The sequence below is a fragment of the Amyelois transitella genome, chromosome 3, assembly GCF_032362555.1.
Source record: "Amyelois transitella isolate CPQ chromosome 3, ilAmyTran1.1, whole genome shotgun sequence".
Classification (NCBI taxonomy): Eukaryota; Metazoa; Arthropoda; class Insecta; order Lepidoptera; family Pyralidae; genus Amyelois; species Amyelois transitella.
In genome coordinates, this window is record NC_083506.1 from 9,384,018 (window position 1) to 9,408,295 (window position 24,278).

General features: G+C 36.1%; 1 protein-coding gene across 1 annotated transcript in view; it reads right to left on the bottom strand.

The window, feature by feature from the left end:
* Positions 1 to 24,278, bottom strand: part of LOC106140072 (voltage-dependent calcium channel subunit alpha-2/delta-3) — a 57,739-nt gene that overhangs the window by 8,767 nt on the left and 24,694 nt on the right. The window contains exons 4-6 of the mRNA XM_060951195.1: positions 7,664 to 7,889; positions 5,398 to 5,529; positions 4,282 to 4,559 (exon numbers count right to left, since the gene is read on the bottom strand). Coding sequence (XP_060807178.1) covers positions 4,282 to 4,559; positions 5,398 to 5,529; positions 7,664 to 7,889 — 636 coding nt within the window. The remainder of the gene's footprint in view (positions 1 to 4,281; positions 4,560 to 5,397; positions 5,530 to 7,663; positions 7,890 to 24,278) is intronic.

A 24,278-nucleotide genomic window follows, 5' to 3' on the forward strand; every position in this document is an offset into this window, starting at 1 on the left:
ATCGTAAATTTCAGGGTGCAATATGTTATGAAATATTCATAGTGAATTTGATATATTGCCTCTAGATAAACGAAGTTGAATGTTGATATCTGTAAAACCGACATTGCTCCCCTCAGCAAATAAGTCATAATTTAAACGTAGCAATCACTCGAGCTTGTTAATTCGAACAAACACACGGATGTATTAATGAAAGTTTATGTATGTTGTTACAAGGTTTCATTTGGTTTGGCACAAAATAATCATACTACAAAATGAAACCCCGTACAATGTTAAATAGTTAACGTCATTGAAACTTATCAAGCACAGGCTTAGATTATTACGCTTTTAGGTATTTTACGCAAAAATTTATTCCTACGCAAAAATGTATGTATTAGTGCCTTCCAATATTCTCAAACACTAAGCCCCAACACACTTTGTGTCTCGACTCGTAGTGTCTCTACATACTCGCAATTTGATTGCCTGAGGGGCTGTCAAAACTTGGAACTTCACTGAGCAAGTACCTTAGGCAAGAGGCAAGTTCACACAACTTATGACAGTTTCAACCATAAACGATGATCAAACGTTTGACATGCGTCTGAAAGTTGCGTAAGCGATGTTGGTTGGTGCGTAAAGTAATGATAGAGTCTGCGTTGTTATGACGTGATGTACTCGTACTTTATATGAAGCTTCGTATCTGTAAGTTGTTAATTTGTGCCCGAGGGACATATAAAACGGAATGTTTGCCATGTAAGTAATGTGGGATCGTATGTTAGCGGAGCGCCGCCGGCGTCATACGTGACTCCGCAACTGTCTTGTTTGGTGTCGCACACTTCAAATTCGTAAGATTAAATGGGCCGTACGAAAGATGATTTTTTTTATGTAAAGCATTATCACATTAAAATGAATTCAAATAACTAAGTGGTTGCATAATAGTTTTTATTATTTTGAAACATATTTTTTTAATCCCAGTTTCATACTCTTTTGGCAGTTCCGAGTTCAGTCTATAATAATGATACAGGGATGAGAAGATAAGGTTTTTTTAATAGAGTAACCGTGATCTATCTTCAGTGGCCTGTTAACAAGGTAAACTGATTACATTGGATGCAGATACACATTACAAGTTTGTCTTACGTCCAAGAGCTTTTAATTAATTTAGAAAAGCGTCAAATTAACTTAAGTTTTATTCAAAATCTCAACATTTATCCAATATTGTAGCCATTAAACTTCAAGTTATGGAGTCAATGGACTTAGAATGTGACACTTCACGAAGCAAAGCTGCAACTGAATGCGATAAGCCATGCGACTTCTCGCACCTGTCCCGAGCTACGCGCCACTTTCTTTGTGCCGGAGATTTTATCTCGAAACTTTCCACATTCTCGCGAACTGGATAAGTACGAGCACTGATGGTAGTCTACATATACATAGTTCCTCGAGACGTCTACGGAAATACGAGCCTTATCAAATTGTTAAGTCGCTCTCCTGCTTCGTCATTTATACTTAAATGAAAGATATTAATTTTTCATCATTGTCAAAAGTATGGCAAGTAACAAAAAATAAACATGTTAGAAATTTATGCCTGTGGATATAAAGTAGATGAAATATAATATCACCCGCTACCCAAGACCGCTACAACAATTCTCTATAATTTTACAATCGTAGGTATACTTTACAGAAACAAAGGACAGAGACTACCGAAACTTCAAATAGTTTACTGTTATATGTGTGTTATTTGAAACCTAAAATGTCAATTTAACGAACGTTACTTATGAAAAGAGTACGGCGCCTCCATTAAAATGCGTGAACAACTAAACAATGTCGTGAATACCTTCTAACTAAACACGACATACTGACTGACTTGTCTTCCAAAAGCCTTGGAAAATGTTAGCAATGCGGTGACAGGACGTTTTGTTATTTACTTCTATAATACAGATAATAAATCGAATAAGACTAAATTCAAAGAGAAAAGTTACAGCTTTTTGAGGACATAATTTATTACGCAAATTAATAGGTACGTAAAGGTTGCAGGAACAATCTTGCAACTTTTAGGGATAACAATATTCATGTGTTGGTTTGAAAAACGGGACAACAAATGTCATTTGCTATTAGAAAAAAACAATCAAGGTGAAAGAAATAATAATATAAGGCTTGGGATTCTTCTTCTTAACGATGGGCTATCCTAGCAAGCTGTCTTGTTTAAACCTTAATTCCATCATTAAACTATACAGCTGAACGTGGTCTTTCAGTCTTCTTGAGACTGATGGCTCTGTCTATCCCGCAAAAAATGTGTGATTAAATTTATGTACGTAAGCCATTGTCGAAATTGCGAACTTACGGTATCCGCCCGCTTTTAATGGCGTCCTACATTAAGTTGGCTTGATTGAATCCATTAAGGTGCGTATGCCGTGGATAGATGCGTATCGCCTATCGCGTTATGATGAAAATAAGGGGGGAACGGAAGGATAGCGTATTTTATATGATAAAATCTGGCTAGTATTGTATGTTTAAAATATATGGCATTGAAAACATGACTGCGTAATTTCCTTCACTATATAAGAAAATGTTATGTTACAATATACACGAGAAAATATATATATATATACGACTTGTCTTTGTCAGAGCGAAGAAGGTATGCATATAAATTTCCTTTCAGTGTCAATGACATACAATATACGTTCTTCTAGTAGGACGAAGCAGAGCCGAGGCTATCTCCTCCCGCGAGATTCTCATTCCACACAACTTAATTGAGCATTGACGTTCTCGTGTCTTCATTATGATGAAAAACCAAAAATGGTTAAGAATTCATTATTAGAAGTATTTTGAAAAGTTTGAAATACAGAACATGCTCTTAAGTGATGACTACAATTAATTCTGTATAATTTATATTTTGTGCGTAATGTCTCGCGCCCGCTGCCATGGCGTCCGTGCCACGCACGCGATACCTGCATTTGCGTACTAATTTACAAGTATTACAGATTTGATCGCTACATTACGTTCGATTGTCCTTGTACCTTGTGTAATGGAACGATTCTAATTTTTATTTGACCGCCATTGTTTATTTAATCGAATGAAGCTATTAAGAAAAGACAGTTACTTTAATATTGTGTCTTTTGTTGTATATAATATTTGTCTTGTAATTTTAACGAAAATTAAAGTTCATGTTTTTATCAACATTATCAAAATATTTTCTATATTACAAGAAAAAATAGTTATAAATACAAAATATGACAGAGAAATATATATTTAGGTAAGTGGCAAATAGGATTGGATATCTCTGTTAATGACATTGCAAGGGATTCTTGGTCGATCCCTGCGGGACTGGGCCGGAACCTATTATATTAATACAGGCCTATGTGTTATACGAACCCTTATTTATATATGCGGGATATTGTGCAACTGATTGTGGTATAAAAACATATATGCTCAAATTTCTTAGTATTTTAGTAGAAGTGAGACTGTGTCAAAATGACAAGCCAGACAACACCTTTGAAAGCTAGTTTTATTTCGAGCTTTTGTGTGCCGAACACAGATTAAGAATTTATTGGTGGTGTCGAGTATTCATCATATAAAAATTAACGCATAATATTTAACTATGATATGTCAATATATATTTAACTATGATATGTAATATTGACATATCATACGAGTAGTTAAATATAACATATATTGACAAATCACCAACCGCATCAGCATCATGTAGTCATTTAAGTAAAAATTGACTATATTTTTCCTTAAATGATTACACTTCATACTAATAAAATAATTCACACGGTTCAAATATGATTATTCAGTAATTTTCCGCGGTCGAGGTGTCTATTAATGTATTTAGCATATCACACGAATGTTCGCAAAATGGGCCCTAAATAACAATTAAATGGAACCGCAGTCGTTCAGTGTAATTATGGTCACTTCATAATTCAGCTAAATATAAAACGATGGCTAACCATTTGAGCAGCAGTTTTCATAGGAATCGACTGGATAAATATATTTCGTTCAGGATTTATGTCAAGTCTAAACAGGAGTGACGTAAAACAATTAGTTACATCCACCTGTTTCGGCAAGCCTGTTTTAATTAAACTTATGTTGTCTTATTACACCTGATTGTCTTGTATACGCGTGTATATATATGTCATAGACAGAAGTAAAAGTTCATTTTCACGGTTGTATTCGTTAGTTTGGAAATTGAAAACTCCTGAAACGTAAATGAGCGGTGTGTAGGATTTGCTGACCGTTGCCCTAATACTTTTTTAACGTGACTGGGATGTCCCAAATAATATTTGTTTTATTTGTTAATTTAAAACTCACCTGAGCAAGCATTTTGGTGTAACACGAGTTGATTTCCGACACGCTGTCACTGTATCGGTAAACGTTGACGAAGTCGTTAGGGCCCAGTGTGTCCAGCAAACCAGACACGGTAGCCTTAGCTAGTCTCCAGTACGAAGAGCCCAGGTCATCAGAATCATCTAGAAGGATCACCAGATCTTTGGGCGACGTGGCGGCCTCAACGAACCAATTTGAAGACCGAAAGTCATAGAAGTCTCGCGCGTGATGCGAGAAGCCGTCTTCGGGCGGCCAAGACATGGCTGGAACAAAAAGACTTATATCAAAAAGAACTTTTTTGAAGATAAAATCATTAGATTCGTGTCTAAAGAAAAAAATGTCCACATAATTTTTTTTCGCTTAGAATTCGTTACAACAATTCACCAAGAAAAGTCGATAAGGAAACAATAGCGAACCCATTCCCAAATGAGATTCTCGGAATGAAAAATGTGATCTATTGACCGAGTTACAAATACATACACACGAATTTTAGGGGCCCTTATTTAATGAGGTTTAAGGCTTCATGGAAGGCTACTTTAATACTATACAGGAGGTAGCGTGGGTTGATAATGCTCACTGAAGAGAAAACGCTGTTTCTATACATTAGAAGATTGATTATACGGCGATTATGCGGACATGTCATCAATTACCCAATGATCTGTGTATGGTATAAAAGATAATCGGTGTGGAATTTGTGTTGTTGATAATATTACATCAAAAAATATGATAAGGAGATACTATAAAGTAAATGAGAAATAGATTTTGAGACGATGAGAAACATATTTGTAGACTGCTACAAATATGTTTCTCATCACATCTCACGAGCACTGGCTCGTAGCACTGTAGTACTGCGCTACGAATAATGCTACGCAGCATTTCACTTGCAGTTTAAAATTACTTGTTATTCCCTGAGCTTCAGTTAAACTAGGTTTCGCTTTGGTGAGAATTTGCAACCGTTTGTTTTTCCAAAAGATATGTCTTCATATATATACATATATGCAAAATTTCATCAATAGATCTCAATAGTTTTTATGTCAAATAAAAATACGAACTTTTCCTATTAAAAATATTGGGTGTGGAAGTGATATGGTATTTTGATACCTGGATACCGCCTCATGAAGCCGGTGGAGGAGGCGTAGTACTGCCACGACAGCGTGGGGTCGATCTCGTAATTGTTGATGAACAGCGGATCCAGGTGCTCCGACCAAGCGATCTGATGCTGCACATCCGAACCTGTTTACAAAACAATAAAGACATACATAATTATGAAATTGTATTCTTGGCATTATTTTTTGATCAAGATTCAAGTAATGACGATACAAATCATCCAACCTTCGGGTTATACGAGCCGCATCATTGGAGGAGTGCGCTGTTTTTTTATTCAGGGACCTTTACCGTGTTCACATACGCTCTTATTATATGCATACTAGCTGTCCCGGCAAACGTTGTTTTGCCATATAAATAATTTTTAGTAAAAAAAAAATGTTAAGTGTGGACAACCCTTAACACATAGGGTATGAAAAATAGATGTTAGCCGATTCTCAGACCTACTGAATATGCATGCAAAATTTGGTTGAAATCGGTAAAGCCGTTTCGGAGGAGTACGGAGACAAACACGAGAATTTTATATATAAGATAATCACGTCTTTATCCATTAGGGGGAAGACAGAGTAAACAATCTTGTATAGATTGAAAGGCCATGTTCTGCTGTTTGACTTAGCTGTAACTAATGGTTAATACATATATAAATTGTAGTTAGCCGTATACATCGCTACCAATCAGGAAAATTTTTCGTAACCACTCATCAAATTAAAACAAGAGTAATTGGTAAATGTGCTTCGTTGGGCAGCGATTGCTTCCCTATGGGCCGAGACGTCCGGAAAAATTAATGGTTTGTTTTGCCCTCGCAAGATGAAAGGAAAAGATCGAACCAAAATGTCTCTGTTCTTTACTAGTTTTGTCGGAAGCTTTGAGTGGATTTCATGTTAAATATAGGCTTACCTACTTTTCTTGTCTTCATAACCCCACAATGTTACTATGAGATTACAAAACTACTTCTACTGGAAAAAAACACAGTAAGTAAAATTTTTAATAGGATGATATTACAATTTACAATAAATACTTATATAAATAAATCCAGGCCTATCAGAAAACGTTCATTTTCATCGTGTACCAACTGGAGTTCTAACAGAAATGGGAACAAAACTCCGCAATGTTTATTTGATCATCTACAATCAGAATAATTGTGTGAATAGTAGACAATCTTAGGGTAATAAGTATAAACATGTCACGACCGTATAAATCATGGCGCCCCACCGTCACGACACTACTCCGTGTTCCCGCGTGTCAACAACATACATATTGCTGTCATTATTTAAAGATGTCTGCCATTGTTCAGCAGTGCGATGATCTAAAATTTTAACGCTGGATTAAGTTACAGCTACGTATTAATATAAACAACTATGTTATTAACATGGAAATACTATCATCGCCTCCGCAATTAGTGGTAGGTATATCACATCTTACGGCATAACATTTTTCTGGATAAAATCATACTTATTACAACTGGATAAGTACAAAGCGTAAGAAGAAGAATAATACAATCAAATCTGGGATGTCAATTATTTTCCGTATATTTAAAAAAAATGTTTTGTGATGATTTCTATTCTGGTTCTGGTTTTGAAAATTGTTGTCTCAATAGAGTACTACCTACTAGTTCAATATTCCCTGCATATATAATTTAGCGTTAAAAAGCGTTATCGGACAAATCGGCCTTGGATTGTCTGGTCAATATGTCAGTGGTCGTGATATAAAAGGTGGAACAAATTAAAGGTTAAAAGCATGTTAGACTCACAAATTTTGGGTCAGCGTGATATATTTCTATTATTATATGGAAGTTATGATTTTGTTTGCTACCGATATACATATTTTATTTATACGTGTTATAATGCGTGGTTACTGAGTCAATAAGACGTTCTTAAAATCAACGTTAGTACGGGTGTCAGAGTTCTCTTTTTGTGATTCACGCGTAATAATTAATACGCTTGAATCACAAAAAGATATATATTTGAGACATTAAAGACTCAAATGTCTTTATCAAACCGCAAATAAGAGCTTATGGGCTATGCGGTTCGCTATCAAGAAAAACAACCCTTATTCGTCTGTCTAAGTGGACTTTCATTAGAAGTTTCCCCTTCAATATTTCTATAACAATGTAGAAAACCATCACCTTAGTCAACATTTTGATAGAACGATGAAAGCCTCCTATATCGTGGTCTACATAGTCGTTCAGCTGACGAACGACGTGATAAAATCCCGTGGGTCTTTATTGTTTTATGTACTAAATGTTTTTGAAAAGAACGCTTACCCTCAGTATTAATATAAGGCGGCATGAGTACAGCGCTGAAGCTGGTATTGACGGCGATATGATCGAAGTGTCTGCTCGGCGAGAGTAGCAGTCGTCTTGCTCTTGCGGCCAGAGTACCGTCGTCTGCATGCACGTTCAACCATCGGGCGTCATAGTAGGAGCCCGGGGCTCCGTCACCGCTGCCGCTGGCGGATAACGCAGCCGCTTCTGCGCTGTCCATGATGCGCTGGAAGAAAAATAAGTGGTTAAAGTTTTGCTGTGAGTAGGGTAGGTCTCGATGAGTAACTGCAGAAAGTGCAAAAGGATTAAGTAGAGAGGGAGAGAAAGTAGGTATTTACGTTTACGTATGTACGTAGTGACTTTGCTATGGGTGGGTTTTTCCCGTATTAGTTGAAATCTATTTTAAGTATTTCATGCATTTATAGAATTGTAGTTTTATTTTTATTGGATTATGTGACTTTGTTGGCAATTGGAAAAACAAGAAGGCAACCTCGTCACGATGAAAATCACAATATTTTAACAGCGGAATTGACCGCCCTTTAATCGTTATTTATTTTCTTTTCATTTTAATTCTTCTTTCTAGCCAGTAAGTCAAAAATAGTACTTAAGCCATTTTGAATTTAATTAAGCTAAAGAGTTTCTTAATAGACACGTTTATTGAGAAACATATATATTATGGTTGTCCCTTAAATGTGAGCTGACTCACACGCTTTTTGCGTCTAAATAAATGTATACAATGAAAAACCTATTCCAAAAAATATGATTGTGTTATACAAAATTTACCAAAGAAATATTCAAGATATGATTTACAATAGCCTGTGTCACTTCCTCTATTTTACAAGGGTTAAATCAAAGTTCAGGGGAGGCCGTGGTGCACAAAGAATGGCCGAATAAAGGCATAGAGTAGACAATCGGTGGCAATTAGCACGAATGGAATTGGGCTGATCGATCGCCGGCTTTGTCCGGGGCCGATGAAAAATGACAAATAATCAGCCGTGCCGTCTTAATGGGCACGTTTTCGCTGCTCAATCGCGCAGGACTATTAACTTAACTAGGTTTTAAAAAGTGTGAGATTCTGAAGTCTATACTTAATTTAAAAAATTAATTAAAAAGAAACGCTTGTTTGTTAAAATATAACTTTATGTCTGATTGGTTTATGAACCGATGCTCAATATAATTATGTTACTGTAATGTATAATTATATTTGAAGCGTTGTCGCAGAAAGTCATATCGACGCGGCAAACTTGAAAATTTACAGGTTTATTGTATGTTAATCACTATTAAAACATTACATTTTTTTTAATTTATTTTATACATATTTATAATACAAAACTTATGTACTTTTAATCATTATAAAAATATCACATCAATGACATTAGATTCTTACCTAATATTCTAAGCTGATAGATAATTCATTTTATTTCTTTAATGCTAATATTCTATTCTTTTTTTTTTTTAAGTGCCAGTAATCATTCTACTACTGGCCGGCAATTCAGATACAAGAAGGTCTGTTAAACTTTATTTTACGTCAACAAATGTTGTAAAACCCAAAAGATAAGAAAATTATAAAGTGATATTGAAATGTCCCATATTAATGAATAAAAATTAATATGGTCAGTTTAATCTCAATTTCATTATATTGAGTCTAAAAGAATTAAGGTTGGGTCACACAAACACAGGCAGGGGTTAAGGTGATGCAGGTGACCTTGCGTGGCCTCCGGGTAACCCTTTCATCTTGCCCGGATTATAGCCAGGTTGCGTGTACGGAATGACATTTAAAGCAGCCTGACTCGCCCCGAGACCAGTCTCGGAGGGGTTTCTTATTTTATTGGGTAAACCTTGCTTATGCGAGGTTATTTATTACGAGTAGAAATTTCGGTGGGCAACAATGGTTTATAATATTAAAAATATCTCTATAATTTGTTCCCATCACTTTTTTTATTATAGTTCAGTGGTTTTACTGTAGTAAACTGTAAACAGAAACGTAATCATTTGTTCACATCGGTAATTTTTTTTTTTTGAAAAAACTGTCGAAATTTAAAATATTAACTTTTAATTTGTTGCAAGGATCAAATAATAACTATACAAAGATAGGTATTAGAATTTAAAGAAGTAGAGAACGATTTATATCAGCTAAACATGGTATTAATAAATTTTTCGTTGTAAATGTTTACGAGCAGATAGTGAGGTACCTAGCATGCTTAATCGTAGTACCTTTTTTATTCATGAAGTACATTGGGCCTGCAAATAAGATAGCTAAATGTTGTTAAAATTAAGGGCACGAGAATATATAAATGAAAGTAAAAAAAGGATTAATTTCCTGTTTAGCATTCGGCAAGTTCGTTTAAGCGTCTGAAAACAGTTTATAAACGATTGTTTTTAGTTGGAGACGTAGTAGACCAGTGGGGACTAGCGGGGTGGGGGCGAAGTAATTAAAACTTGCACTCCCGCGCCCGGCGACGTCCGACAGACTGCGATCGTCGTCGGTGTTATAGTATTAGAGATATGTATGTAGTTAGTTAGACTAGTTAGGAGGCTGATTTCATGCTTAAGGGCTTTGAAGTATTTTTCTTGTCTGCATGGTGAAGCTGGGTCTCCTCTTCAAAGCATAGATATATCACCTTACACTGAAGGCATCACATCCCCTGATTAATAATAAGCCTTTGTGCAACAGTTACCAAAAGTGCAGCTATCCCTTTCTTTACCAGGACTTCGCCACGAAAAAGCTCATACCTAAATTAGTGTTATCAGTTTGTAGAATAATTTCTGTATTAGATTAAAAACACACATTTCATACATGTAATGCTCGCATTCTCTATCATGTTTGTCGAACTTACCACCACTAACTTATTTATTACTTACCCTCAAAAAGCGTAATCCACCGCGGGGCAACACTAAATTGATGATTTTGTTTACATCTCGTCTCACGTCAGAATAAATAGGGTATAGAGTATTTACGAGACAGTTAATTTGCTATCCAATTTATTTTGCGGTCCGGAGCGAGAGCGACGCGGCGCGAGCCGCTTTACGCCAAAAATTTTTTTTGGATAAAGAAACATGAACAACTTTTCTCGATACTCCTGTAGTCGGTACCTCTTGGACAGGTATTAATTTCCAGCTTTTATTTGCGGCAAACGCATTAAGTTCCCAAATCGCCATTAACATAACTACGACGCTCAGAAATGCGGAATTCTTCGTAACAGTTTCATTAAGTGCGGGTGCTAGCGTTTTTCCGACGACGCAGCGGCAAATCCCTCGATTTTTCAACTTATTTGTGAGTGCCGGTTGCCGGCTCTCTCAGCAGAATAAAGAAAGCACAGAAAACTCCTGTACTTTCTACATATTTTATTTGGAAACATAAGTCACATAACCTCTGTATAGTTATTTAAGCCCACTAGACTATCGACCCGCATAATATTCGTGTATCCGTTTTGTTAATATATACCTAAAATTTAGATATTCAACAAAAATGGGATAGTAATGAATATTTCAGCTGCTTTCCATTAACGAAAGAAAAGACGCCTAGTACAGTCGTTAGCATAAAATACTTCAACACCACTGGCATAAAACAAGCTACGATGTAAGAACTTCTGTCCCGGGACGTAAAACGTACTCCGCGTATATATGAAGTTTGTAGCCACCATAAACTTGGTGAAAAAGCTAATTTGCTCTCGAGAATGCCAGCTTTATCGCTTGTCATATAACGCGAAAAAGAAGTAAAGAATTCAGGTTTCAGTATGTCAATTTACATTGCACTGAAGACTTCAAAATGAAGCCATTTGATTTATTCTTCTCTATTGTTGTACATGTAAAAAAGTACTAAAATTACTTTTAAATATAAATAAGTCCAGCGTTTGCTTATGCCGACAGACGAAGAGAGGAATTGGAAATGAAATTATTTTTGTTATTCCTTCATTAAACCTCTGCTAGATTTAATGAAGGAATAACATTAATTAATCTTTGATATTTCGGATACCTATGACTAACACAGTAATATAATGATCATTGGGAAAAGTTGTTCTCTAAAGCTATTAGAAAATAAATAGACGGAAAGATGGTGCATTAAAGCAGTTATTTTGAACAAGTAGCGCGGATTAGTTTCTGACCGCCGAGCCCGCGTAAATTTATATCAGAATCCCCATACTTTATCTGCCTTCCACGGTTTTAGTGGTCATTCCAATGTGGATTAACTGCAGCTACATGGGCATTTTCGTGGATATTATTAATGGTACCTGTGTTTTTTGTCCGAAATATCGTTCTTGTAGTTCTCGCGAAAATTCAGTATCCTGTTTTAGTGACTCCTAATTCTAACGTCTCATTTCGAATTTCGAGATTGAATTGTAAACTAAATCCTTAGATAGGTATATACGAGTAGCTTTGTATTTGTTGGCCTGAACAAAATACAAGACTGGAAGATGAAGAAAACCAAAATGAATCCCAGGTCTCGACAAATACAAAGCATGTTTTAAAATCTTTAAGCTATGTTCTATTATCCTATTTTTTGCGTCATGGTGGAGCGCTTGGTGTCTGCTAACTTCTTTTTAGTTGAAGGTTTTAGGTGATACCCTAGGTTCTACCCTCGGTAAGACGGGACAAACAAAGCATATTTAGGGAATAATATTTTTTCTGTGGTTAGCCTGTGCCTTTAAACCATAGATTGGCCAATCGACCACGTTAAATTCTAAGCCAAAATCCTACTACGTACAACTAGTATTCAATTAATATGAACTTTGCAAGCTAAACTCGCTGTAAAGCGATTAAGTTAAACTTTTATGTAAGCGGTGGCTCTGAATCTACCGGGCTATCATGTAAGTTTCTTAATCTTCTTGTAAAACAATCTTCTTTTATTCCTGTTTTTCCGTTATTATGTTCAGTTTATTGATTTATTATTAAGTTAGCTTTTTGTTAAATTAATAAAAAATAATAAAGTACAATAATCCCTTAGTCGCTTTTTGCGACATCCATGGGGAAGGAATGGAGTGGTTCTATTCAAATAAAGTTACTACGTACGTACTTATATACAATTCTGTTAGTAACTTCTTTCAGGTTTTAGATTAAGACCGATTTAGTCATCGAAAAAGATCGTACTTTTTCATCTACTACTATTATTAAAATGGGGAAAAGAGAAATTTTTATTAAAACGTGCGGCCGAAAGCTAAGCTTTACTAATATTCTCGTTGCATTTACCACAAACACCGTTGAAACTCAACTGAAACGATGGCTATAAATAACTTATTAAATAAAAATATATTAAAACGATACCGCTATTCACCAAAGGGCTTAATCTTATTTTAGGAGCTGACTGAGCTGAAAAAATCAATTACTGGCCAGGATACACTGTACCTAATTTCAAAAGCTACCCGGCAGGAAAAACTCAATTTATCGGTAAACGGAATAAAGAAAGCACGTAGAGACGAAACAATAACGCGATTACTCTGGCTTAACATTTATTAGACCGGATACCCTGCGGCGGTCGCATGACGAGCTTCGAATTATGAAGGAGCGTGCGAGTCGAGCGAGCGAGTGGATTAGTCAGTGAAATTTAGCACAACGTGAATTGAATTGCTGTTTAGGGGATAAAATTTGATGAACGTTAACTTGCTTATGATCTTTGATAAGGATGAAGCCAATATTAATTCAAGATTTCGGATAACTCTGTCGTTTTATTTGTACTCTCTTTAGTGTTAAGTTCAAAATAAAGTCTTTTATTTAATTGATTACATCATTATCCATCCAAAACGCAAACACATTTCAATACTTAAAGAAAAAGATAAAAATTAAACATTTTGTATTAAAACTCGACCAATATGGTCCATGCTTAAATATTTGTGGTAGGTCGTTGAACTCGCCCTTCAGCCTTCTCCCGTAGCGCCCACGTTCCTCCCGCTCTTGCGCCCTCTTTGCCGCGCACCAAGGGCTTCCTAATTCGTACTCAATTTGTACAATTTTACGTAGAGAACGTAAAATAAAATACTTTACGTAAATTGTGGTGAGTTATAAGTACTTAACTAAAACTGGAATAAAAATTGGCAAAAAGAACACTCAATAGTAGAGTAGAATTTATAAAGGGCCAGTTGTGGGCCGGGATGTTACAGCATTTGTCTTGCAAACTGTCACATTTTAGCGTCAGTTATTATATATTTTTATTGCCATTTGATTTAATTTGTTTTCACTATAAACGTTTAGTTTTTTTTCAATAATAAAAAGATTATTTACCGTTGACATCGGCTTCTGTGGCTCAGCGGCAGTACGCTTGTCTGTGACACCGGAGGTCCCGGGTTCGAATCCCGGTCAAGGCATGATGAGAAAAGATCTTTTTCTGATTGTCCTGGGTCTTGGATGTTTATCTATATAAGTATTTATTATAAAATATAGTATCGTTGAGTAAGTATCTCGTAACACAAGTTTCGAACTTACTTCGAGGCTAACTCAATCAGTGTAATTTGTCCCGTATATAAAAAAAAAAAAAAAATTGCCGTTGACAATGGTTCAGCCCACCATTGATCATGGTCACCACGCCGCTGGCACGAAAGCATATCGATCAGTGTATGTTGAGTGATATTGAGTTATTGCTCTGCCCTGAAGGGATCGCGTGACCACTCACAGTGTCAACAAACTCGTATTACACAAAAACGTATTATGCATGGACATACATATAATAACGTCATTATTGCTCACGGGGTAGACGGAGCCAAGTCTTGATAAATCTAAAAGTTAAAGTTCAGCTGTATTATTATCCATAACTTCGGTTATAAATGTGGCGACATCTCTACGCCACTTGTCACAACATCAAATCACACAACAACTGTCAATCATCGCGAAGAAATTGACGCGCTCAGCCAATAGCAGCGAAGAATCCAAATCGCGATTTCAGAGATTTCACGGATTGGAGCTATATATACAACCTCCGACACAACATCGTCGGAGCCGCGGTTCCCCAGGCATAACACCTAGCCTGGCGGAAGAGCTTCCCTTTGGTGGCGGTCGAGCCGAATCATCGCTCCCGCTACATAAATAAAGTAGTTGATCACTGACTTCGGTGTTCCTCAAAATTTTTGAGGCAAGAAATAATCTCTACCGTCATTACCGTATTCTAAGGAATAAATGACAATCCTATTAATTTATCAGAATTTGAGATAAAACATTTTGGAATTTACACTGGAAAACTCTTTTCACGATAGAGCATTTTATTCACTTTCCATTTATTGATGTGATACTTGCTTTTTTGAGTGTATAGAAAAATAAGGAAAATCTAAACAACCTATGTTTTAATCATAAAATCGCCCACTCGTTAAACATCCCGAAAAATACAAAGGTACATTTTTGATACAAACTTGTAGTAGGCGTATTGTAAATGTCCTGCCTACGAACTTCAAACAATAAAAGATACTTTGTAATTTTATCACACAAATTCATAGCTCTGTTGATCCCAACCGAGTTAAATTTATTTCGGAACTTTGAAATAAAATTGTCAGTCTACGGATTACCATAATTAAAGTTTCAAAATTCGCAATTAAAAATGGAAAAAATTCTATCTGTAACTTCATTTGTCGGATCTACATATATTATATAACGTCTTTAATATACATTCTGTCAGAAAAGTATCGGGAATGGATTATTTATTTATGGTTCCAAATTCAAATTTTTGTTTTTTTTGTTGTTGTTAGATTGGCACAACTGTTTTCCATTTTGGCGCGGAGTTTGAGTTGCATCTGTTGTTTACATTAAATACAGTGCTATTTTTAGTTATATCATATCTAGTGTGTATTGCTAATTTCATAATGGATAAAAACATCGAACAAAGAGTTTGTCTTAAATTTTGCATTGCCAATGGAATATCGTGTTCGGAGTCACTGAAAATGTTACAGAAGGCTTACGGTGAATCGACTTTATCAAAAACTCGTGCTTATGAGTGGTACAAAGCGTTCAAAAGCGGTCGAGATGTGATGGAAGATTTGCCTCGCTCTGGTAGGCCATCATCGTCTGCAACTGAAGTTAACATCGCAAAAGTGAAGGAAATAGTGACTGAAAATCCTCATTCAACTTTGAGAGAGATAGCCACCGAACTTTCTGTATCTCACGAGTCGATCCGTACCATTTTAACTAATAATTTGGGTATGAAACATGTTGCCGCTCGGCTAGTCCCAAAAGACCTGAATTTTTTTCAAAAACTCAATCGCATGAGAGTCGCTGAGGACATGCTAGAACGAGTCAATTCCGACCCAACATTCATGAAATGCATTGTTACTGGTGACGAGACGTGGGTTTACGAGTTTGACATGCAAACTAGTCAACAAGCTTCGGAGTGGCGCCTTCCAACTGAACCGAAACCGAAAAAACCACGCCAAAGTCGTTCAAAAGTCAAAGTCATGTTGACTGTTTTCTTTGACTATCGCGGTGTTGTGCACTCGGAATTCTTGCCGGAAGGTCAAACGGTAGATAAGGAATATTATTTGAGTGTTATGCGGCGTTTAAGAGAGCAAATCCGACGAAAAAGGCCAGATTTATGGAAAGAAAATTCTTGGATTTTGCACCATGATAATGCACCTTCGCACAAGGCCATCATTGTGAACGAATTTTTAACCAAACACTCAACAAATACCATCGAGCAACCACCATATTCACCAGATATGGCTCCAGCCGACTTTTTTCTTTTTCCTAAACTCAAATTACCACTTCGTGGCACCCGTTTTCAATCGGTAGAAGACATAAAAGAGAATTCGCGGCGAGAACTGACCTCAATTCCGGAAACAGCGTTTAAAAAATGTTTTGATGATTGGATTATTCGTTGGCGTAAGTGTATCGTTTCTAAAGGAGCATATTTTGAAGGTGATAAAATAAATTTGGATGAATAACAAACAGTTTGTGTATTATTGATCTTTTCCCGCTACTTTCTTGACAGAGTAGTAAAATATTAAATGCTACTTTATATTAAAGTTAGCAGCTGCCTGCTAGTAAGCACTTAGCTAGTGAAGGCATGGTGAAATGAGGGCTATGAGCGTAGCGGCGGCGGCTAATTAAAACATGGATTTTACTTGCATTAAACTTCGCTGTGCGTAATTTTTAGTGCTAAAATTTACCAAATAGCTGACTTAATTAATGCAGAAGACAATATTATGAGTAAATTGTTTTTACCGAAAATACATTTTCGTATGCAATAATAATTTCGCTTTCCAGTATATTTTCACTGACGATTCTGAATAATACATCCGGATAATGGATTCTCGTTTTTGTTATTGATTGATTAAAAATAAAAATAAATATTTTAGTTCAATACTTATTAGTTAGATTGCTTATCATTTTTGGTTCACATATCTGGATGTTAAAATGTACTTATTACTAGCCCCGCTTCGGCTTCAGACAACGATATGTTGCACATCTATGTATATCAAAGCTATTTTTCTCTACTAAGGTTACATCAAAATTCAAATACGTACTCAAAAGAACGATATATTTATATTTTGTACCATACGAAAGTGCCTTAATGGAACGTATTTAGTTAAGTAACGTGGTGTGGGGACGAGCGTACCTGCGGCAGCCGCCAAGATTACATCGCGAGAGTGTTCCATTAAACTTCCCGCGATAACCATCCATAACTTTATAATGACCAACAACAACTAACAACAAACAAACATGATTTGTGGTCTTCTGCATTGTCCTGGTTTTGTACGGTTCAACTGCACGGCTGCAGTTGAGTGTACACAGTTTTTATACGGTAAGTACTTAATGTTTAACGAGCTGATCTTGAATAAGGCAGGAATAATTAACAAATAACTAAATACTTTTGGTTAAAAAGATAACAATGATATTCTGGAGCAGTATAAGTAGCTTAATTCTAAAGATGGAAAGTATGGAAAGAAAACTAAATTTATTTTAGAAGTAGGCACTAAGGCTAGAAGGAATAAAATGGTATTTTGTAAGACTAGTCACAAAGTAGCTGCATACTTGATATACACAATTTAAAGACATGTTACACTGTAAGGCTGCATATTCATAAGGGCAATTTAACGACTAATAAATAACTGTCGAGTATTTCCCTAACCCGTGCTCGGCAACAGCACCTATTTTTCAAAGGAAGGGTTTGATAAATCCCCACCGGTTTCAAAACCGGAATACAATTTATAGAACGGACGCACATAAAACTCTCGTTTAGTTCAGTGCGTGTTACCTAAGCGTCGTATTATTGCAGGCGTCCCCGCGCGCCTCTGGAATATTGAGTAAGTAGCCTTCAGGAGCTTCATCCTGGCGCATCCCGCGGGTGCGAGCAGGACGGGAGGGCGTCTCAAGACTGCGAATCGATAAAGTCCACTCGTATAAGTCGGGCGGTGCAGTGGATGTGGGTCACGACGGTGCAATGAGCCAGCGGGATGGTATTTAATAACCGGGCGCACTCCCGACAGATATTGCTCGGCCCGTCTGCTTTACACGAAAACGGTGTTGATGCACACCGCAAATTACTTTAATGTTCTTCCCGGTTTACGACCTTATGATTTAAGATTTATGATTTAATCTGCGAGGTTTGCGGACTAGCGCAATAGAAATTCTCTAGGGAACTTGTTTATTTTGTGTTAAAGTGTGGTGTCGTAACATTCAATTACGTTTGAATATACATGTACCAACATTTTGAGTAAGTATTATGAACAAAAAAAAAAGTGAAGTTCTTGTTCGGAGTTTCGGACATGATTGAGCTGGCGATTGGCAACAAGTAATGATATTATTGGACTTAAAACAAAGATTGAGATCATGATGAAAGTTCAAATCATTTTATCGATTCGACTAACTAATTGGACTAAACGTGCAATTGGTGCGTCATCACCGCTCACATCGGACGATTGTCATAGCAATTTCCGACACCAATTGCGGTCCAATGGCGTGAATTATGTCAGAGATTTCTTGTCACAAGCAGCTGCTGTTTGCAATTTGCTGATGGCGGTATTAAGGTCGGCAAGTGCACTGGACTAGTTCCTGTGCCCCCGCTCCCCGCTCCCCGCCTCGGCCTGCGGCGCGCCTCCGGAATTTGGCGGTGCGCCTTGCACTCAAGCTTGCAACAGAATACCGACGTACTAGTGATGTAGCGAATATCCTTTTTTGAATATTCGCGAATGCGAATGCGGTTTTCTACAACCGACATTCGCGAATACGAATGCGTCAATCAGCTTATTATGTATAGAAGAAAGAAGCACAATTAGATTAATGACGATAGTATTTAGCCAGCTTAACTAACAGATTGTGATGAGGTTTTTTGGGATTGTTAATTTTTAATGAAAATCTTTTCAGCTGTGTTATGTTGATAGAATAATTAAGTAAGCATTAATATTCCAAAACGGTTTCTAGGAATAGTAATGTTTGTTGGGAATTATTTATATAAGGAAATTATTTCATTGGACTCTATGTTGTGGTGTTGACAGGTAAAAAAAATATATTCGCAAAACATTCGCAAATATTGTGCGAATACGAATATACGAATATTCGCGAATGCGACTGTTTGTTACATCACTATGACGTGCTTGTACAACACACGTACAGCCCACCGTAACATATGAGAAGCTGCTCTTGTGACAAGATTTGGTGTTTTGCGAGACTCGCTCTGCTCCTATTTAGTAACGCGGCGTAATTGAGGGAAGTACCTAGTTGCAGTCTTGGGCTGCAGTGATTATGAATCAGGTTACTGTTGAATAAGTAACTTTAGAATAAAGAACTTAAAATCGACGAGCTTGCATGAAGAGAATTATGAATGTGGATGAAGCGAAAAAAGTATGCAATGATCGTGAAGTATGATGACAATCGGAAAGTTGGAAATTTCTTTTAACTTATAAATTGCACCGATCTACACCGCCGCAGTCTCAATTTGTCAAAAAGGACGAATGAGTGACAGAAAATTACCTATTCTTTAAATTAGAGTACTTCAGATAGGAGCTGCCTAAAGGTCGAATTAAATATTGATTAGAAAACATTTTTTGGTATTATCAACAAGTCGTGAATAGAAAACTGTACATACAAAAACATACCTATATTCCAGTAAGACGAATGTGATGAATGACACAGAGCATTGCAATTCGAGTAGGGGCCACAAAACATTTTTGTATGTATTTATAAACCTACGTATGTAGTTAGTTTCGCGATAATTCTGCAGTTGAAGATTTTAATATGTTGAAAGTTGGGTAAAAAGAAATGGTTCTTTTGTAAAAAGCGAATATCCCAATAAGACAAATGTGTGTGTAAAGGGAATAATTAATTTTTACTAACATCTAATCAGATAGCCGTGAAGGGTCCCCGGGAATAGATTGATAGACCAATTATTATTCGCGTGATCACGGGCCATTACCTAATCTGCTGGTTTTCGATTTGGAATGGCTTGCCGAATGGACAGCAAATGGATTGGTTATAAAACAAATACCTATGGGATTGATAAGGTAATGGCAAGATCAGTTTTAATAATCCAATTGTCAATTATTTTTATAAATATATTTTTTTAATAAATAACATATTTATCATTACTAATTATAATAAATAAAAAGAGAAAAGACCCAAATTTTCCTTTATGAAACTTGAATATGATGTTGTTATTTTCAGTCACAGTAGAAGGCAAGTTAAATTTGGAGTAATCACATTACGAGTAGTTTGAATGAAAATGATAGGTACTATCAGTTCAAACATTCAAGTTCTCTACAAACTATTCAAGTTTCGAAAAATATTTGACTAGTTTCAAGGATATTATCGGTGTCGATGAAGATTACCGCTGGCGAGGCATTCTCTCGTTACTCTAGCATAGTTGGTGAAACTTGCCTCGACGCCTCGAGGCGTGCCTCGTGCTTCGCATCGCAGGAGACGAGATTGTTCGCCTTACAAGAACTTATTGCCACAGTCATTTAACTTTACCGCGTAATTTCTTACTTTGAACATGAATATGATGTTGGTATTTACTGCAGTTACATTGAAAAGGATATTAAATTACATTTGCATTATACAGTACATAATTTTCAATGCAATATGCATGATATTTTAATAATTATTGTATGCATGTATGATAATAATACTATAGCAAAAGTCTTTATAAAAATATACCTAAAGAAATGGACTCTAGAAAGAGTTATAACCTAAAATATATGTACGAGTACACTTTATTAAAACCAGAACATGCACGCAACCGACCCGGCAATGGACAGCTTTATTTCGTTCATTGCAATTTCACAAACAACACGCGAACGCTATCAATTTATTTCTAGTATTTGGGCACACAATGAGTACCTGTTTAAAGGACATTCATTTCGGAACAATGCAAATACGTCGGGTAAAATACACCGATAAAATTATATACACATGTTTGTTCTGCTATTTTGTATTTCTATCTGCGATTTGTTGGTTTATAATTTAAAAAAAAAGGTGGGCAGGAATGGTTTATATTTAGCGTTCAACGTGATGATTTTGTTTGTTCAAGATAAGAAATAAGTTAAAGTGGCTTTGAAGAAAATACTTGAATATTTCTCTTTTTGTTCATTATTATTGTACTTGTATTTGAATTGTTAGCTTATATTTCAACTGTTAAAAAATCGAAAGAATTTCAGAAGTACATAAAGAAATATGCATTATAAACATATATACTCGTATATATGAACTTGGTATATGCTTAGCTATATAGTATATGACTAAAATGTAAGCTGAACATGATTCTTCATAACTTTTTAACATTACTCGTAAATAACTCTAGGCAACCATTTACAGGAAATGTTTTCTGTGGGAAATTAAATTGAACCTGTTGTTCTTTGTCGACAGGTTTGTAGTGTGGTTTGTGTCGGGCTTGTAGGTCGATAATTATGCGAACAGATCATTAGCGCATTTGGAATATACCAGTGTGCGCTGCATCCTCGACTCTTACATTGCAGAATGTAAGACAAATAGGCGCTTGTAGCTTTAAATTAAAAAAAATAATAGGTTCGCCTTGCATCCTCATTGCAATGGACAGCTTTTATTTGTCCACTAATTACGTAAGCAGACCATAAGCGCATTTGTGATTTAGACCGGTGCGTCCGCCAGCTCCTGCACAGCCTAAAATATGCTCTTCTCAGGTTGTAGCTGTAGTTAATTAAAAATGTGAACTATGCCTTACCTATCCTTACTTAGAAGGGATAAGTACCTTTTAAGTGTAGCAACCATATTTACTTATACATATATATCAGGTGCACGCAAAGTAACTTTCGTTGATTATTATTAGGATACTTCCCTTTTCGCGATAAGCTAGTTACCTGCCATTTCTTTGAATCATATTTCCATCAACGTGGCCTTCGATTATTTTCTACAGTTCTGTCTACCCCGTAAGATATAAAGGCTTTATATATTATATGAAAACATGTTCTTTTTTAACTTAGAAGTAGAATGCTTCCGTTCTAAGTAACACTTTATTTGCGTATATATATTTAATTAAACAGTAGGCATTTTCTTTCAAACTTCGTAAATTATAATAATAAATGGGTAGGTTATTATTTTCGATCAAAAATAAGCATATGTTTATGATTGTAAATGTTTACGGGATACCCAAATTCTATCGGGAGTGTACGACGCATCGCGTTTAGATTAAAAAATAAATTTTGATTAACCTTTACAGTAATTGCTTTTTCGGTCCTGTTAAATGTAAAGAAGCGTGTTATGGCAGGGTGCTGCGGGGAGGAGGGATGAGGCGGGATGAGGCGGACAGCGGGGAGGCTCGGGCGGCGGGCATCATCCCGCGGGCACTGTTTACATTACGCCTATTATATTATTATGATTTATTGCTCAATCGATGCCGCGCCGCCGCCAGCCATAGCGACTCGGTAATTTTGCCTCAATTTTCCTAAACTTCGTATACACATGGAGGAATTTGAACTACGCTTAACATGAAAGGAATCGGGCGCTTTGATACAACTTGGAGGTATGTACGAAAGTATAAATTGCCGAGGTGTTTAAATGTTAAAGGTAACCGTAAAACGATGCGTGAATATGGAATATCATGAGCTAATATTGATTTAGCTCATCTCAAGTTGAAGTTTAATTAATAGTTTGTGCGTAGTCAAGTGTTGAATTAAGTGAAGTGCAGGGAGAATCAGAAGCGCTTATACCAGAGTTGGGAGTTCGTCTAACAATACGGCAAATTGGGAGTGCGAAGTCAGAATGCAAATACACACACACAGAGAGGATCGAGTGCATTCAGCTTGCGCGCCCCCACCATGGCGGCGTCTTTGAGTCTCGGGATGAGGCGTCGCAAACCGACTGTTAGGTAACCGTTCTTAAGTTACAGTTTAGAACTAGATTTTTAAGTTGTGTTTTATATTTAATTGTAAGCTGTTTAAAATGAGTGGTATAAAACATTGATATAACAACCTAATTACAAAATTAAGTATGTACTTTATTAAGTAAACTACTACAAAAATACCATGTTGAACCTTTTCCATTGCCACACATATAATTTGTATAGATGTTTCCAAAATATATAAACGTATTTGGGTCATATATCGGCTTAGTTGAAAATTCAAGAGGTATTACAACATCGCCTTAAATATTCACGTAAATTCGACTAAGCGGGTTACAAACAGAATATAGAATTCCGTTACCATGATACGAGTACATTCAAAGCAGCATGAGAAATCAAAACCTGAGTTGAATTGTTCAGTCAAGGCTTGTTTTCTGACCACGACGTGATCATGATCACTAGTGAGAACGTTAAAAATCTGTTTAATTATTGGATTTAATATTGTATTATAGTCTTAAAAATATATAAAGTATCAAAATGTGCGATATAATCACACCTTTTTTGGGACAAGTAAGTAGAGATCACATAATATTAAAAGGATATACTTATATGAACATATTTTTAAGGTAGTTAGAACTACGTATGAACAAATCACACGTTTACTTGTCTTCTTTACAGTAAGAAACATATACTTGTACAAAAAAAATGTTTCGAATTAAAGTTTCTCGCCGGTTTAATTTAAAAGACGGTTGCAAGGTATCGGATTGAAGGGCGTTGATGGGATTCCGTGCCCGGTACAAATCACAAAACATTCCAATCTTCGGTTAATTGAATCCTGTAGGCCTTCATTAGAAAGGGAGCCGAACAAATCGACAAAAACGAACTTTTACGAAAGGAGAACGTCGGAGTTCAGACAAAAACCACAAATGACATTGAGGAGGTGGCGCGGATCGAATAATTAGGACGCCCGAGTATAAAGTATAGAGAGTACAGGTACAGAATACTTGTACTTTATAAGACACGATGACAAGATGTAGTATCTGTCGTCTCCTTTGAAAAAAAAACAGTGATGTAATTTTGCTCAAACTCTTTTAAAGAGTGATAACGGGTACAATTAAAAAGAATACGATGTGTTTGAATAAGCGAATAAATGTACAACAAAATAATATGTGCAAAAACTGACATTATCAGTAGAATGGATTGTCTCGTTCTGACCAACAATGATTATTGAAAATAATAAATTCATTATTCTGTAATACATCTATATCAACGAGATTAAAAACCATAATTGGATTTTGATGGTTATTGAGATAAGTCAGTGCAAAAATTAAAATGTTTAGAAATCTACAGATCTGTTCTCTCGATATTGCAATGCCAGCCAACTTGGCTTTC